Consider the following 14,685-nt stretch of genomic DNA (forward strand, 5'->3'; position numbering starts at 1 on the left):
TGTGACTTTGGCACCTGATAATTTAAATTCTCTTCTGCTGCTGAAGAGCAGCTGCTGTTGCAGATCATAAACATTGAGTGCTGTGCACTGAGGATTGCCGAGGCCACTGCTAGGGAAGAGCCTGCAAATGAGGGATAAGGCCTTACATCTAGCCCAATGAACCATCTTGAGTCTGAAGAGATTAAAGGAATTTATCTGGATTATTTTAGTTAATGCTACGGCTTCTTTTATTCTGAAGTGATCTACTGTACTTGAAATGGTGATCAGTATTCATCTTGTTATTGACTTTGACAGCTAGTTATTTAAACCCCTAGTTTCCTTACTACGTTTGTTCTATAAAGTGTCATACTTGCTCCCTAAGCTGAGCTTCTAACTTCTTTCTTATTACTGAATTTTGAGGCAACAATGCATTTTTGAGGGAACTGTAATTCTACCATTTTCCTAGTTTGGAATTTTAGACAAATAAACAGAATATTAATTCCATTCTGTAAGTAAAACCAGTGCAGCTGTGAAGGGCAGATACCTGGTAGGACTCTGTTCTGGGCTTTGTGGTACTTGCTGGTACTATGAGAGCAGGTGATGATTTTGAAATAGCGAGAGATTAATTGTCTGTGATTTTTGCAAAAAGCCAAGGACAGTTCTGGGGGAGGGATTCTCAAGTGTTCTCAATATCCAAAATATCTAAAAAAGAAAAAGGAAAAGAAATCCCTAAAGTTTAGCTCTATTTGTGTCTAGCTGATGGGTGAATTCTCTGTCTTGACTGAGATGCTAATAGGAATTGTGATTTTTACTGAGCAAACGGCTCTTCCCTTAAGACTCTCTTACATTGAGTACAGAACTGGAAATTGCATTCCTGCAGCTGAATGGATACCCAGCCACAACAGAGAGCCAGTTTTTGGTACTAGGTTGCAAAACTTACCCTTTGGCTTAGGATGTAACCTAGCTTGTGGCAAGTCCTCTGTGTTCAAACAATCAGAAGTTTTTGGAAGCGACTTCCTGTTGGAATGAATTCATACGCTTCATCCCCAAAGCTTTATTTCTTTTGGCTGGAGACAATGCTGAGTTATTTGAGTAGAAGGAACAAGCTTCACATTTAAATGGATGTTAATCCAGTGGGTTTTGTGCAAAAGCTGCAGCAGAAGTGGCTGACCACAAACCATTTGATTAATATACACATGATGTAAAAAGAAAGCAGTGATTTTCTTTCTTTTTTGTCCCACTTGCGGCATCCTGGGGCTTCACAGCTAATGAGTGACTCCATGCCTGTGAGCCAGGATAGCACAGTATGCGGGAGGCTGGACTGCAGCCTGAGCCCGGGCTCCGTTGCTAGCTCTGACACTGTTTTGCCGGTTGGCTTTAGCTTGAGTTCTCTTTGCTCCCCAGTCCTCTGTTTACCCAGTTCCCCATAAAGATACTGATGTGCTCTATAACCTTCAGCAGGACTGGAAAAGGAAATGTGCTATGCGAGAACTAGGCATAGTATTTGTACTTTAATATGTCTCCTATGCTATCTGGACTGCTTTTCCATTGGTTTGTGATTTGGGATGTTAAGGAAATGATTAAGCTGTCCGGCACATCAATGTGCGTCTTTCCCTAAGGTAGGTTAGTTTTAAAGTTTGTACTGAAGTACTGTGCATGTGGCGAGCACCGTTATCCGACAAGATTTGTCTGGAGTTTCCCAAGGGAAAGTGCCTGCTACAGTGGTCTGTGAAGTGCGGTGTCTTTATATCATTTGTAGTAGAGTTATACAAGCAACAGTTTGTTGGGTTTTTGGGTTTGTTTGTTTTCCATATGCCATGTTTCTAGAGTAATACAATTTTGAGTCTATGTGACCGGGAAAGCATGGTGCTTTATCATTGTAGCGATTTTGCATGTAGCACGGCCTGGCTGGAACTAAACTGAGGCTGCGTTTGCAGTTGGGGAGGGGGTTGTTGTATTTTTTTTTTTTTTTATTTTCCCTAGGAGCCAGGATGAGAAGTTGTTACCACTGTTCATGTTTAAGGCAACCTGAAGTCTATTTCATTACTGCAAACTTACATGCTTTATGTTGTTTATTACAACACTTTAATGAGCCTATTACTTTCTTGGTTTTTTTTTATTTTTTTCAATCTGGAAAAGACTAAAATAAAATCTTTGGATTTTAGTGCAGTTATGCTTTTCTGTTCTTTGTTGCATGGAACATGTGGTCCTTGGACAACTTCATCTACAGAAATGTACATTTTGAAGGGTTTTTTCTTCTTTTTTAATTAAAAAGTAAGAATGTAAAAACTTCAGATGAATCCGTAGCACTTGTTTGACCTGAATGAACATTTTTTTCCATTTTTTGGCATTGTCTCCCTTTAGCCTTTTCAAATTATATCCATCTGAAAAATCTGTTATTAATGGGTAGAATCAGCACACTTGATAGCTAGATTATCTATACATATATTTGAAATGGGCCATATCTATTCCATTGCTTGATCTTCCATTTATTAATGAAAAAAATCACTGGAAAGCAGGAAAAGTAATTAAATACAAGCATTAAAATATTTCCTATTAAAAATGTATTGATCTGTTGTAAGAAATTGGACAACTTTGTTCAACAGGTGGGAAATTTCCATTTGGTAGTTATGTGCTGAACCTGGGAAGAATGTGGACTCCTGGGTCCTCCTATTACCCCCCTTTGGTAGAGAGAAAAGTAAATAAGGAGCCTTTCTGGTCATACCTGTTCTCTCACGTGGAAATTGCAATATAGGGATGGAAAATCCATCGAGAATACTTACGGATGTAAGAACACTTCAGTATTTTAGCAAAAATGGATATTCTCAGCCTTTGTCAGTTACCATCAAAGTTAATGGATTCCTTGTAATTTGTATCATCACTGAGGTTTGTCCAGATCTTCAGCTAAATTTTGATTTCAAATCAGTTGTTTCCTTCATATACTGTTGTGTGGGGGATCGGAGGCTTCGCTATGGATTTGTACCTCAAGAACCAAAACTAGACCCTGCTCAATTATGTGGCTGCAACATCTGGTAGAGACAAACCTCTGTTGTTTTATCATATATATTAAAGTGAGGTGACTCATAGATGGAAAACGTAGGGTAAGACCCTTCTCTTGCTCCGTAATTGTGAAAATTATGGTGTTTTGTCGTCCATCAGACCCTAGGCAGTGCGGAGCAGGGCTGTGGCTGTGGCTGTGCTGCGGGGAGACCTCCACCAGCAGGTCCCTAGCTGGGCTGTGGCCCTGCCCAGGAGCCATCAGAAACTTTCAGTCACTCGCAAGGTTGAGCCTGCTGATGATGGGTTCTTCAGCCGTTTCTCTGCAGGCTGTAATTTAGCAAAAAGCTACTTAAATCCATATTTGTGGAGTGACAGCAGGATGTGTACTAGGTGGCAGTGAGCCTTTGAGCTCTGGGCACATTTGCCATTTAATCTCTCAATAAAGAGTAATTGCGGCAGAGCTTGGGATCTTAGGTCTTTAACCAATTTGCTTCCGTGTGTTCAGAAAAACCTGACCTTGTATATCACAATGAAATGTTTGAGTGTCAAAGGCCCGTGAAATCCGATGTATAATTTCTTTTATGAAGTATTTCCTTCTGCAGAAGTTACCAGACTTATGAGTCACTGTTGAAATAATGAGTCCCTCAAACTTGAGCAGAAATGACTTCTCTAAGATGAAAACTGTAAGAAATAAAGCGGGCGGTATGGTGTGGATGAGAAACTGAGATGTTTTGAAAACATTTAAAATATATTTTTCATGTTGATTGTTTTTGTAATGGATTTTTTTATTTCAGTGAAGTAATTTTACATAAAGAACAGTTTGGGAGATTTTTTTTCACCCTTTCTTTAACTGTTTTTGAATGAAATAATTTAGAAATTGAAAAAAAAACAGATAAGATGTAAATCAGTATTTTGATTAATTTCAACAATTTTTGGAAAGAGGTTAGTTTTTATCAGTCCTGTGACTTCCAAGTGTTTTTTTTAACTCTACAAGTAGTAATTTTCATCAAAGTATATATTTAATACTATGCGTTTAAGGACAAATTATAATAGCTTAAATATATCAGTGTTTGAATGATCTCCAAATGGCAGAAACTGTGTATGTAGCATCAACATGCCTATAATTATGTCAGTTTTTTGCTACTTAAAGTATATTATGTTTCCTACATATGCACACTTACCCAAGTATGTGTGTTTATATACATAAAGTCTCAGATATGGCTCTTGCATTTTTAGGATATATAGGATGGCAAATTGCCATTCCTTTGAAGTACAGATCTTTTGACTATGATGTTATTTATTTTAAAGAGATGATATAGGTTTGCTCCCTGTATTTGATGTAGGTTTAGAACAATGCTGATATAGTGGATATTTGGATATAGTGTTGTATTTTGGAACTCCATCCATTAGGTAGGAAGCAGTGTTTGTCAGGTGGTACTTGGTTTTATTTATGAATATTTAAGAATGATAGCCTACTGTTCTTTGAATATGACTAGGGTTTAATTGTCATGATTTTGGTACCTACGTAAAATATCTTCTCCTTTCAGGAAATGTACGTTGCTGCTCAATAACGTATTTGCAGTTGTGGCTGCACTGTTGATGTCCCTCTCTTCATTAGCGGGATCATTTGAAATGCTTATACTGGGCCGCATTATAATGGGTGTTGATGCAGGTAAGCTTTTCTCATGCTGTACCTACATGTAATGTTTGTGCTGTGCGCAATCCTACTCTTGTCCTCGAGTGAGGTCTTTCCTTATATTAAAGAGGCATGTCATGGACTAGCCACACTGATTTCAGGGGAACAAAGCAGCAGAACAAGGATCAGAGGATCTGACTTTTAGTGAAGACACCCAAACGGATACTAGCCACGATGGTCTATCCTGTTTGTTCCTTCCCCTTTCCTCCCACTGCCCCTAGAACATGTCTGTCTTCATGCAGTGGGAATCCTTTGGTTAGGAGTGTGTGGACTATTGATTAAAGCTGCTTGCTGTTTTGCACTTAGGAGTTGTTGGATCCCAAGCTAATACCAGTAGGATTAAGTTGAAGGTATGGAACACTGCAATTCCTTTCTAGCAACATCATCTTCCCAGTGTTAAAGTCAATTATGGAATTGTTACTGCACCCAAAAAATCCTGCATCGAGCAGAGTACTCTAAAATTCTCAGTAATTCCACTGATCACTGAATGGTGAGAAATATTTACCTAATGTGGTGCAGACTTCTAGGTGAATTAAGATGGTTTTAGCCTCTCAGTATAATTCTGTGAATGTAAAGGATGGAACATGCTTTGACTTTTGCATCACTAAGCGCAGCTTGTGGAAGCTCTGACTGTCTCGCCGGTAAGCGCAAACTGCATTTGCTTGAAAGCAGCTGTCTTTCCCAAGCAAGGTGCAGCCTGTGGGTAATTTTGGTGCTGGCTGCAAACTTTTGTCTCAGATTACCACCAAGTTGCTGAACGTTTGGATCTTTGTAGATACTGTCAATGTGCTAACCAGGGTCATGCATTTTTTTTTTCTTCTGTTTTTGAGCAGCATTCTCCCCCTTATTTTATCCCTGCTGTTACAAGTTCATCACAGCTGTAAGCCTGTATTGAGAGGAACATCTGCTAATACTCTATACAGTAAAAATGTTTCCTTTGATAGTCTGCTGTGTGTGCTTGACCCATTGCTAAGTGGGGGTTTTTTCTTACCTGTACCCATGCTAACTTGATTTTGCTTGCTTTGACATGAACAAATTTAAAATGTAAAATCCAGTCTCCTGGTGATTCTCATCTCTGAGTAACCTTTGCTGCTTCTCTTCAAATAGCAGCCTACACACATCTCTGTAGATCTGTAATACAGATAAGCAATCTGATGGTTATTAAATGGTGCAAGAGTAATTAGGCATGCAGCAAAAATAATTCTTATTATCTGTGGATAGATTTAGTTCTATTCTTTGCAGGTTTTTATGCCACTTTTGTGAGCAGATTACTACTCAAACTCCTCTAAATAGACATAATGAAAAGGCAGTTAGACTCAATCTGTTTTCTTTTTTCCTTCCTTCACAGGCATTTCTCTGAGTGCCCTTCCCATGTATTTGAGTGAAATATCTCCCAAGGAAATCCGAGGTTCATTGGGTCAAGTCACAGCAATTTTCATCTGTATTGGTGTTTTCACTGGGCAAGTGTTGGGGCTGCCAGAAATATTCGGGAAAGTAAGTACTTAAGAGATGTTTTCTGCTGTGAAAGAATACATGCATGTATTTTGACTGAGTTCTTTACAAAAATGGAAAATTGAACCTTTGTGTTTTGTTTAGAAGCACTTTGAAAAGTGCTTTCTTCTATGCCTTTAAAAAGCGCATATGTGTGACTGAGTTTGGTAGACGCGGCAAGCAGTTTTAACAGCTTGAGTGGCTTCTATGTGCATATGTGTGTTTTCCCACCCTGCCCCCATTTCTTGATGTACTTTTCTTTTGTGATTTGTGCTGCTTTGCTCTTTCTTTGGGTACCACGAAAGCACTTAGAGTGCCTAATTCATTTATAATTCTTTGAAGTGAGATAGAGCTGCAAAAAGCTTAGAATTTTTACAAGAACCTGAATACAAAGACTCTTGCCCAATGATTACAGTGCTTCTTGTAATGTAGTCACCCTTATAGACCAGTAGGTGAAAGAACGGGCTAATATACCCCTTTATGGAAAGAGGAAAATCTCTTCCGATGAAAGAGGTTATCTTGCTGTCATAGGCTGAGATTAACTTGGTGGCCACTGGATGTCATCATTACTCTGAATAAATGAAGCTCAGGTTTATTCAGGCTGGCACTTGGAAATACTTTTCATCCGGAGACGAATCTTTGAAATGTACACAGCAGCCCTCTTTCAGTGAAACCTGAAACGCCCTTCCGACAGCTGGCCCAAGTGGTAAGGAGCTCAAAAGTGAGAGGAGCTTGTCCTCCCGTATCCATCCATGTTGAGCAGCTTTGGAAAGGAGTGACTCCAGCCACCCTGGCACTTTTATTTTTGTCTGACCGACTGTCCTATTTTGTCCCTTTATCCTTGTCCTCACTTACCAGATTTTGCTCTCCTGAAGGCAAATGGTTTGATTTAGCTTACCCTTTTGCTAAAGGATAGATATTCCACTTCCCCCCACACACACTTAAAACGGCTTTCACTGTCTTTCATTGCGTATTTAAGCGATGTGCAGATATCCCTTGTCTTGCTTTGGAAGCTAGTCTATTCTAGACAAAAGTATTAAATGTCAGGAGGCTGATTCAACTGCTTAGAATACATATCAACACTTATGAAGTACACTTTGATTTATTGATTGAGTGATTGATTTTTAAGCATGCATACACCTTTAAAGGTGAGGTATTTTGTGAAAATTCTCATTGCCCTGTTAAGTATGGATGGGAGATACTTATTCCTCGGTTCCAGCTCACCCTTTTAGTTTAAATTGCTCTTTTTATTTGCATTGTCCCCTTTGTCCCTCTCCATTTTTGTCACTCCTCCATTATGGAGGTTGTGGTGCTGCTTCCACAAACTGCTTTAATATGCAACTAATTAATATTAGACTATTAAAGATAACTATCAGTTTACATAAAAGGAAGACTGCTTTATCTGTAGAATTATTCTTTTCAAGATGTGAGAGCAATGCCAGGGTGCAAAAGTGGCAAAGTTTTGTCTGGTGTAACAGCATATTTCCAGCAAAATTAATGGAGCCATCTTGATTTTTCCATTTGGGTTCCTGGGTGTATTTTCCTTTTCATATATTAACAGCATTTAGCACTGAGTGGGAGTTTGCACAAGGAAAAGAAGTTCCTGTCGGGGGAACTGCTGCAGATGGTTTGTGTGATGGATTCACTTCTGCTGATGCTGGGAAGTGTTCAACATGATGGTGTCTCCTTTCTGAGTTCTTCAGCTCTTGCAAACTTCCCTTCCTCTCCCTCCCACCCCAACCTGGCAAACATCTTGCACAAATTTCTGTCACTTTGATCCAGTTCAAAAGTAGGTTCAAGGCATTTGCAAGCTATTTGCTAGACAGATTTCAGCTTCTCATTGATTCACGGGTTGGGTCTTCTATTCACTAATGATGTAAAAGCTGCCTATCAAATTGTTGCCAGATTGCTTTATTTTTTTCTCCCTTTTCTTCTGTCGGAGAAAACTTTGTTGCATTTGAAGTGAGGGCAGTATTACAGGTCTACAGCCACCATATTTTGAAGAAAGCTAAGCATTTGTTATGTCTTATTAAAGATTTTAATTGTAACTGTAGAGAAATATGTATCTATAAAATATAACTTAACTCTATTAAGATTGTCTAAAAATGACAGCTTTTTTATTGTTGTGGCTTAAAATCTCATAGGAGCATTTTTTTGGTTGTTCTGTGGCTGGTTGATTGTTTCTTTCAGAACTGGCTGGAAATAATACTGATTACAAATATTTGTCTTCTGTCAGGGTTTCATAACAATCTTCTGAGCTCCCTCAGGCATGTATTACTTATAACTTGAGCAAATATCTAAGAAGTTATTAATCGTAATATCTAAGCAATGATGTTTTTGAAGAGTGAAGGCACAGAGACCTGTTGGGCTTTTTCCTGGAAGAGAGTATTTGGAGCAGGAGTGGATGTGGGAAGGGCTGCAAGCACAGCTGAGGTCCTGCCTTATATGAGGAGATGACAAGAGCTTTGCTTGTTTGTAGAGAGAGGGAAGGGAGAGGATGTCACTGCTTTGTTAGTGCAGAAAGAGGCACTGGGAAGGGAATATAGCTACTTAACCTCAAGGACAGTATTGCTACAAGAATAAATGTTTAGGAGCGCTCTGTGAGTAACTGTGTGCTGAAATTTAGCAGAGTGATGTTTGGAACAGACTCCAAGTTGAAGTAGCTTGAGCAGAAAATTTAACTTTGAAATTGGAGCATGATGCATTTTTCTGGAGTGTATGAAGTTGTTGCCTTCAGTGGCTCTGTAGAAGTCTGTCCACAGAAAAGGAAAGCCTTTCTGTGGGCTTTGGGACACAGCCTTACAAGCCTGGATTAACTACCTAACTGGCAACTACCTCCATTATTGAATGCAACAGGATTATTTTAAATGTAGAAGTACAGATGTGAAGCTCTGATGAGTTTTGTTTGAGGCAGTTTGGAAAGTGTTATTGCTTTTTGTCTCAGGTAGGTTAAGCAACCTCGAAGTGATTTTTAGCAATTGCGAGGCATGTGCACAGACCCAGAGTCAGTGTTGTGGAGGGACAGGCAGGTTTCAGTTCATAGCTGTTACTGCACTGTGTTAAATGCAGACCCGATATTCTTTGAACTAATGCAGAAAACAGTCATAGTGCTGCAGTGAAAGCAGAGTAGGAAAGGAAGTGCTCCCCTGTGCCACAGAGCCCAGTGCCCTGCTGTCCTCACTAATTATGTCCTCATCTCCATTACAGACAGATTATCAAGGTTTGTCTTTAAAGATGGTTGGGTGTTTCCTATCTCTTTACACTTTCCAAGTTTTTTACTGAAAGTGTGGGTGGTTGAAAATCTTCTCATTTCCGTCCAAAATCTTTTCATGGATAATTCTGCTGATTTCTTCTCATTGTTCTTTAGGTCAAATGCTGTTTTTCCCTTCATTTATTTGCCTCTCCTTCATTTTTTTCCAGCTATTTAAGTGTGATTCCCCAGCCCATGATCTTCATTTCTGGGGGCAGATTTCATCTCCTCTTGTATCCTCAATCCTCAATCTCCTTCTCCTCCTAGGTGTATCAATTCTAGTTTTAAGTTTGAATCCAACAGACCAAAGTTTTATAGATAACTCAAATGAAATGTCACAGTTTTTTTTTTTTAATAGAGTAATATATAATATTTCCCTGTTTCTGTCCTGGAAATATTTTGGAGGAAGTGGGAATACTTTCATCTTTTTTCCTATGTCACACCATATTGACATGAACTTGCCAAACACTACTCCATCCAATTTTTAAATCATAGTGTAAACAACCAGGTGCAAAAAAAATCTAATAATGACTGTAAAAATTGAATACATTCCTTTAGCTTGTAGGCTTTTATTCTATTTGTCTCCAAAGCTACTAATTTTAGAGTATTGAGCCTGCAGAATCTGTTCCTTTAGCGTGCAACACTTAACCAGACTGAGTATTGCAGTGACGCAACACTGTAGTCACAACACTGTCCCTTTTTGCTGTGCTTTGATTTTCTTATTTTTGTTCCATTTCCTATGCCCTTCCTCCCACCCAAATTCCAGGCAAGCAGTGCTTTTATTCAAAGCTCTGATTCTGTTATAACCTTTGGCAAACCGTGTCTACTATATCTCTCTTGAAGCTTGGGAAATTACCCTACGGTAAAAGCTGACTGGTGATCAGAATACAGAAGGCACAGAAGGTTGTATAGCACACTTAGCTTTTTGTATATCCAACTGAAGGAGAAAACAGATATTGAAGATAAGGCAAAAGTCAGACCTGGCACTTCTGAAAACACTGCCCTTCAGGTGTTTTCCTTCTCCGATTCTGTGATTCTGCAACTAAATCATCCAGTCCGGTTTTCTGACAGATTGTTCCCTACAGAGCTTTGCTGGTGCATTGCCAGCTTCAGGTTTGAAAGTTCTCGTTTCCACTCACTCCCTTTGGGGGATATTCCCTGGCCTGATCCTTCCATATCCCAAACACCAGATCCTCAGGCATCTCCATATCCTTAGTTCTCTCTCTGTAATTAACTCATCTAGTTAGTCCTGAAGGTAAGCCTGTGTCCCGCCCTGAAGGTCTTCCTGAGTGTGTTAACACGTTTTAAATGTTATAGACCACTATGCTGTCTCTTTCCATTGCTTCAGCTTCTTTAATGAAGGTGGACATTAATTTTTCCTTTAATCACAAAGGACTTATTTTATGAGTACGTGTTTGCGATTATTCCTGTATTCATGTTTTTTTTTTAATATATTGTGTTATCTCTTTCATCTGTATAGAAATATGAGAGAGCAAGGAAGATGTTTCACTGTATGAATGTATGGAGGATAGATTAAAGGGTTTTTTGTTTTTTTAATTAAACTCTAAGAACCTGTATAGACCCCCTGTCCAACTCTATTCTTTATAAACCCCTTGAAAATGGCATATTTGAAGTGATAGATAGTTGTGTGTTTAAGAAAGTTTGTACATGAATCTTTCATGTTGCTTCAATTACTTTACAAGTTCTTTTAGAAGTACACCTTCACATGCACTAAAATAGAAGAGTAATGAAATAGGTAGGTTTGAAGTCTGTGTAGTTGTAGGCTGCTCTGAAAACTAAGCTTTGACTTTGCTTGTCAAAGCTTCATTTTTAGTGTTTTTTTTTTCTTTTCCTGATCCTCCCTAAGACTCTAGACTCAAGCTCAAGGTTTCATTAGGAACTGATGGGAAATTTTAAAAGAGAAAAGTAAGCAATACTAAACTGCTCCAGGAACCCACAGTCTGCAGGTGGACACAAGTGACAAAATGGTCTGTTTGAGATGTTGGAATGAATCTTACATGTTAGTGTGATAACACCAAGAGTGAATCGATCAATCTTTCTTATATTTTTCTGTGAGCTCTTCTGTTCTATACATTTATCTTCCTCTTGAACCTTGACTATGGTCAGTTATTTGTCTTTCAAGTTATGGCTGAGACTTTATTTCAGAATATAGAGCTGAGAGCACTTGTGGCAATAAGAAATAGAGGAGAACTTATGCAGGTGTCTTGCAACCGCATGAAGCAGCTTTATGCTTCATGGGTGCATGCTGTTTAGAAATAAAATGCTTCCGTTTCAATTAACATTTTTTATATTCTGTAAATTCTATTAGAGTAGGACAAAGTCATGCACTAGTTTGTCATCTTCCAGAGTCACTTTAATTCCCAAAATGTTGTTCTATTTGATGATTTCAAACCTCTGGTTTCATAGAATAGGAAAATGTTAACACTGGTGTTCTCTCTAGTTATATTCTAGAAATACTAAGTGCACACAGAATTGTGTGTGATAAATTGCTATGGGAAGATCTCAGTCTACTGTATTGAGCTTTTAAAAAGAGATTTACTAAGGTAATTAAACCCGTGCTCAAATACTTGGATATATGGTTTAGTTTAAGTACATGGGTAGCCCTGCTAATTGCAGTGGGACTGTTCAGGTATTTAGAAACATGCAGCATTGGAGCCTTAGTGACTCTATTGTAGCATATAAATTGCTAGTTATTAACAAGATATTAAGAGCAAAATCCAGTATAGGACATGGGAATAATAAATTAGAAACTAGGCTCATCAGTTTAGGTCCCCAAACTTTTTTGATCCTGAGGTACCTAAGCTTGGAATAAACATCATTAAGGGCTGAGGAGGCATTTGCTAGTCCTCCTGTAAAGACTATGCTGTGGTGACAAACTTGCAAAAGGAGACTTCAAGTTACCCTGGTCCCTGCATTCCTCTTGACTGCTGAGCTGATACAAAGTTTCTTAGAAGCACAGGTCAAAAGCTCTTTATATTCTTGTAATAAAATGCGAAACTGACTTAAAGGCTGGAGCCTTCCCAGAAGAGTATTTTAAAACTTATGCTAAGGATACAGGAGACATATTGATACTTGTAAATGACTGCTCAAATCCATAAGGATATCTTATCTGCTAAGAATAGCTCAGAAAAAACCCTTGTGAAGAAAGACACTTCTACATACAAATTTAAAATAACTAAACAAAAAACCCCCCACCCTTCAGTGCTTATTCAAATAATCATGGATTTCAGCATGTATTTGCCTGTCTTTCTGAGCTGGACTGGTTTTGTGTGTCTCTGTTTACATATCATGGAAATCTGACTGTACTTCCTGTAAACTGGTACCAGGCATGCCAACTACAGCCTTAAGAATTAGTTGAGGAAGTGATTTTTTGGGGATAGAGACCCTTTTAAAAGTATACTCGGGATTCCTTTTTTATCTAGCGATGGGAAATTTCACACATCTCTGCACAGTAGCACGTAAGGTGCAGAGACATGTCCCGTCCCGTCCCGTCCCCCCCCAGCTGAACTGCAGGCTTGTGAATGTTAGATGCTCTGACACTAAGATTACAGTTTATGGTCAGTGAGGACTACTTTCTTGCAGACAGCTGAAACAGTAACCACTTAACCCTTGAGATGATAAGGTTTATAAGTAGAGATACTCTGTTTCATTAGATCATTCATTAGATCTTCAGCAGGCCTGAAAGAGAGGCAAAAACTTTTAAATAACATGGGAGTTAAGAGCAGTTGCTCATAGTTTGTCGAAATGCTTTCTCTTAATCAACTGAAACAGAGTTAGCACACGTTAACTAACCCAGAACAATTGTTCTCCACTTTCATTTTAGGTTTAAGTTTTTGCTTTTTTGTCGGACTTGAAAGAAATGTTGGCTTTTTTCAATTACAGTAGTTGGCCTGATAAAAGGCAGTGTCTGTGTCTGCAAACCTCATCTTCTCCTGTGTTCGGTGGACTCTGCTTCAGTGGTTTATGAGGAAGGAAACCTTTTGGATGATGATTTGCCTGTCTCCTTAGTGCTGGAGTATCTGATAATATTTACAAATCTGTTATTAAGCAATAAATCTAAAATGATATGATCAGTATTAAGCAATAAATCTGAATTGATTTCATCTGTAACTTCCTTTCTTTAAAATACTGCTTTACACACTGGAAGATAACTGCCTCTCAAGCTTTCTGAAGATACCTGGTGATTAATATTTCAATTTTAATTTCCTTTATCCTTTGTGAAATTGCATATTATTGCAAATTCAGGTCCTAATATGCAAATTTATGCTTTACAAATTGCATATTAATGCTGCCGTAAATTAATTGAGCATACAGTGGTCGTACTGAGTAGCAGGGTATATTTTCTAGACTTGTGTTTCCTTCTTTGCTTTCAAAACCATTGGCAAAATGAAAAATCAAGAGAGAGATTCTTGACTGGTATTTCATTTTTGAAGGGTTTTCTTTTTTTAACTCATGTCAAAATAAAACAAGACTATTTTGAATCTAAAACAAAAATGTTCCCTTTAAAAGAAGGGTCAAAATGAAATGGTTAACTGTTCCAGCTGTTTTTTAAATACCAAATGTGCTTTGATTTTTTTTTTAATCACTTTAATATATTTTTTGGTTAACCCGAGTCTACATGCTTTGTTTGAAATGAAGTTTGTCAGAAATTTTGCATAGCTCTAACATACCTCTACTATTTGTTTCTAAAGAAGCTCAACTATCTATGCTGGCTGATTTTATTAAAAAAAAAAAAAAAAATCCCATGTGAGAGCTCCCCACTTCCTGTTGCTTTTCTCAGAAATGAATAAGCAATGAAAATAGAAATGATGCCATTTATGTGTTAAGTAAAAAGCTAGCTGTTGACTCCCAAAAAGCTGAACCAAAAAACATCTTGGGAGCAGACACTTTAATTCTCTCTCTCCCTGTATGTGCAACATGATCTATCATGCAATTTAATGACCAGGAGGTCATGGGATTTGGACAGCAACCACTCCCAAGGATGCTTTAAGTTCTGATCCAAAGGTGGTTTAATGAATAATAAAAAACTTGCCATTGATTTCTGTGGATTTTGGATTAGGATTGTACAGCCTTAAAGTTGCTACCTTTCTGTAGCACTTAAATACCTTGGAGTACGTTGAGGCTCGAGTAATCTTGTTGTTAGAGCTATATCCATAGTAGTGGCATACAAAAATAAATATCCACACGGGTGCAGAATGAAGGTGAAAGCTGCATGCTCTCTGGGTTGCTCCTGTTTTCAAGGAGAAGG

The 14,685-nt window shown here is 38.3% G+C and overlaps 1 protein-coding gene across 1 annotated transcript in view; it reads left to right on the forward strand.

Moving 5' to 3' along the window:
- The window catches only part of SLC2A9 (solute carrier family 2 member 9), a 108,805-nt gene that overhangs the window by 14,657 nt on the left and 79,463 nt on the right, over positions 1–14,685 (forward strand). The window contains exons 4-5 of the mRNA XM_067297253.1: positions 4,527–4,651; positions 6,024–6,169. Coding sequence (XP_067153354.1) covers positions 4,527–4,651; positions 6,024–6,169 — 271 coding nt within the window. The remainder of the gene's footprint in view (positions 1–4,526; positions 4,652–6,023; positions 6,170–14,685) is intronic.

The sequence above is a fragment of the Apteryx mantelli genome, chromosome 5 (genome assembly GCF_036417845.1).
Source record: "Apteryx mantelli isolate bAptMan1 chromosome 5, bAptMan1.hap1, whole genome shotgun sequence".
NCBI lineage: Eukaryota > Metazoa > Chordata > Aves > Apterygiformes > Apterygidae > Apteryx > Apteryx mantelli.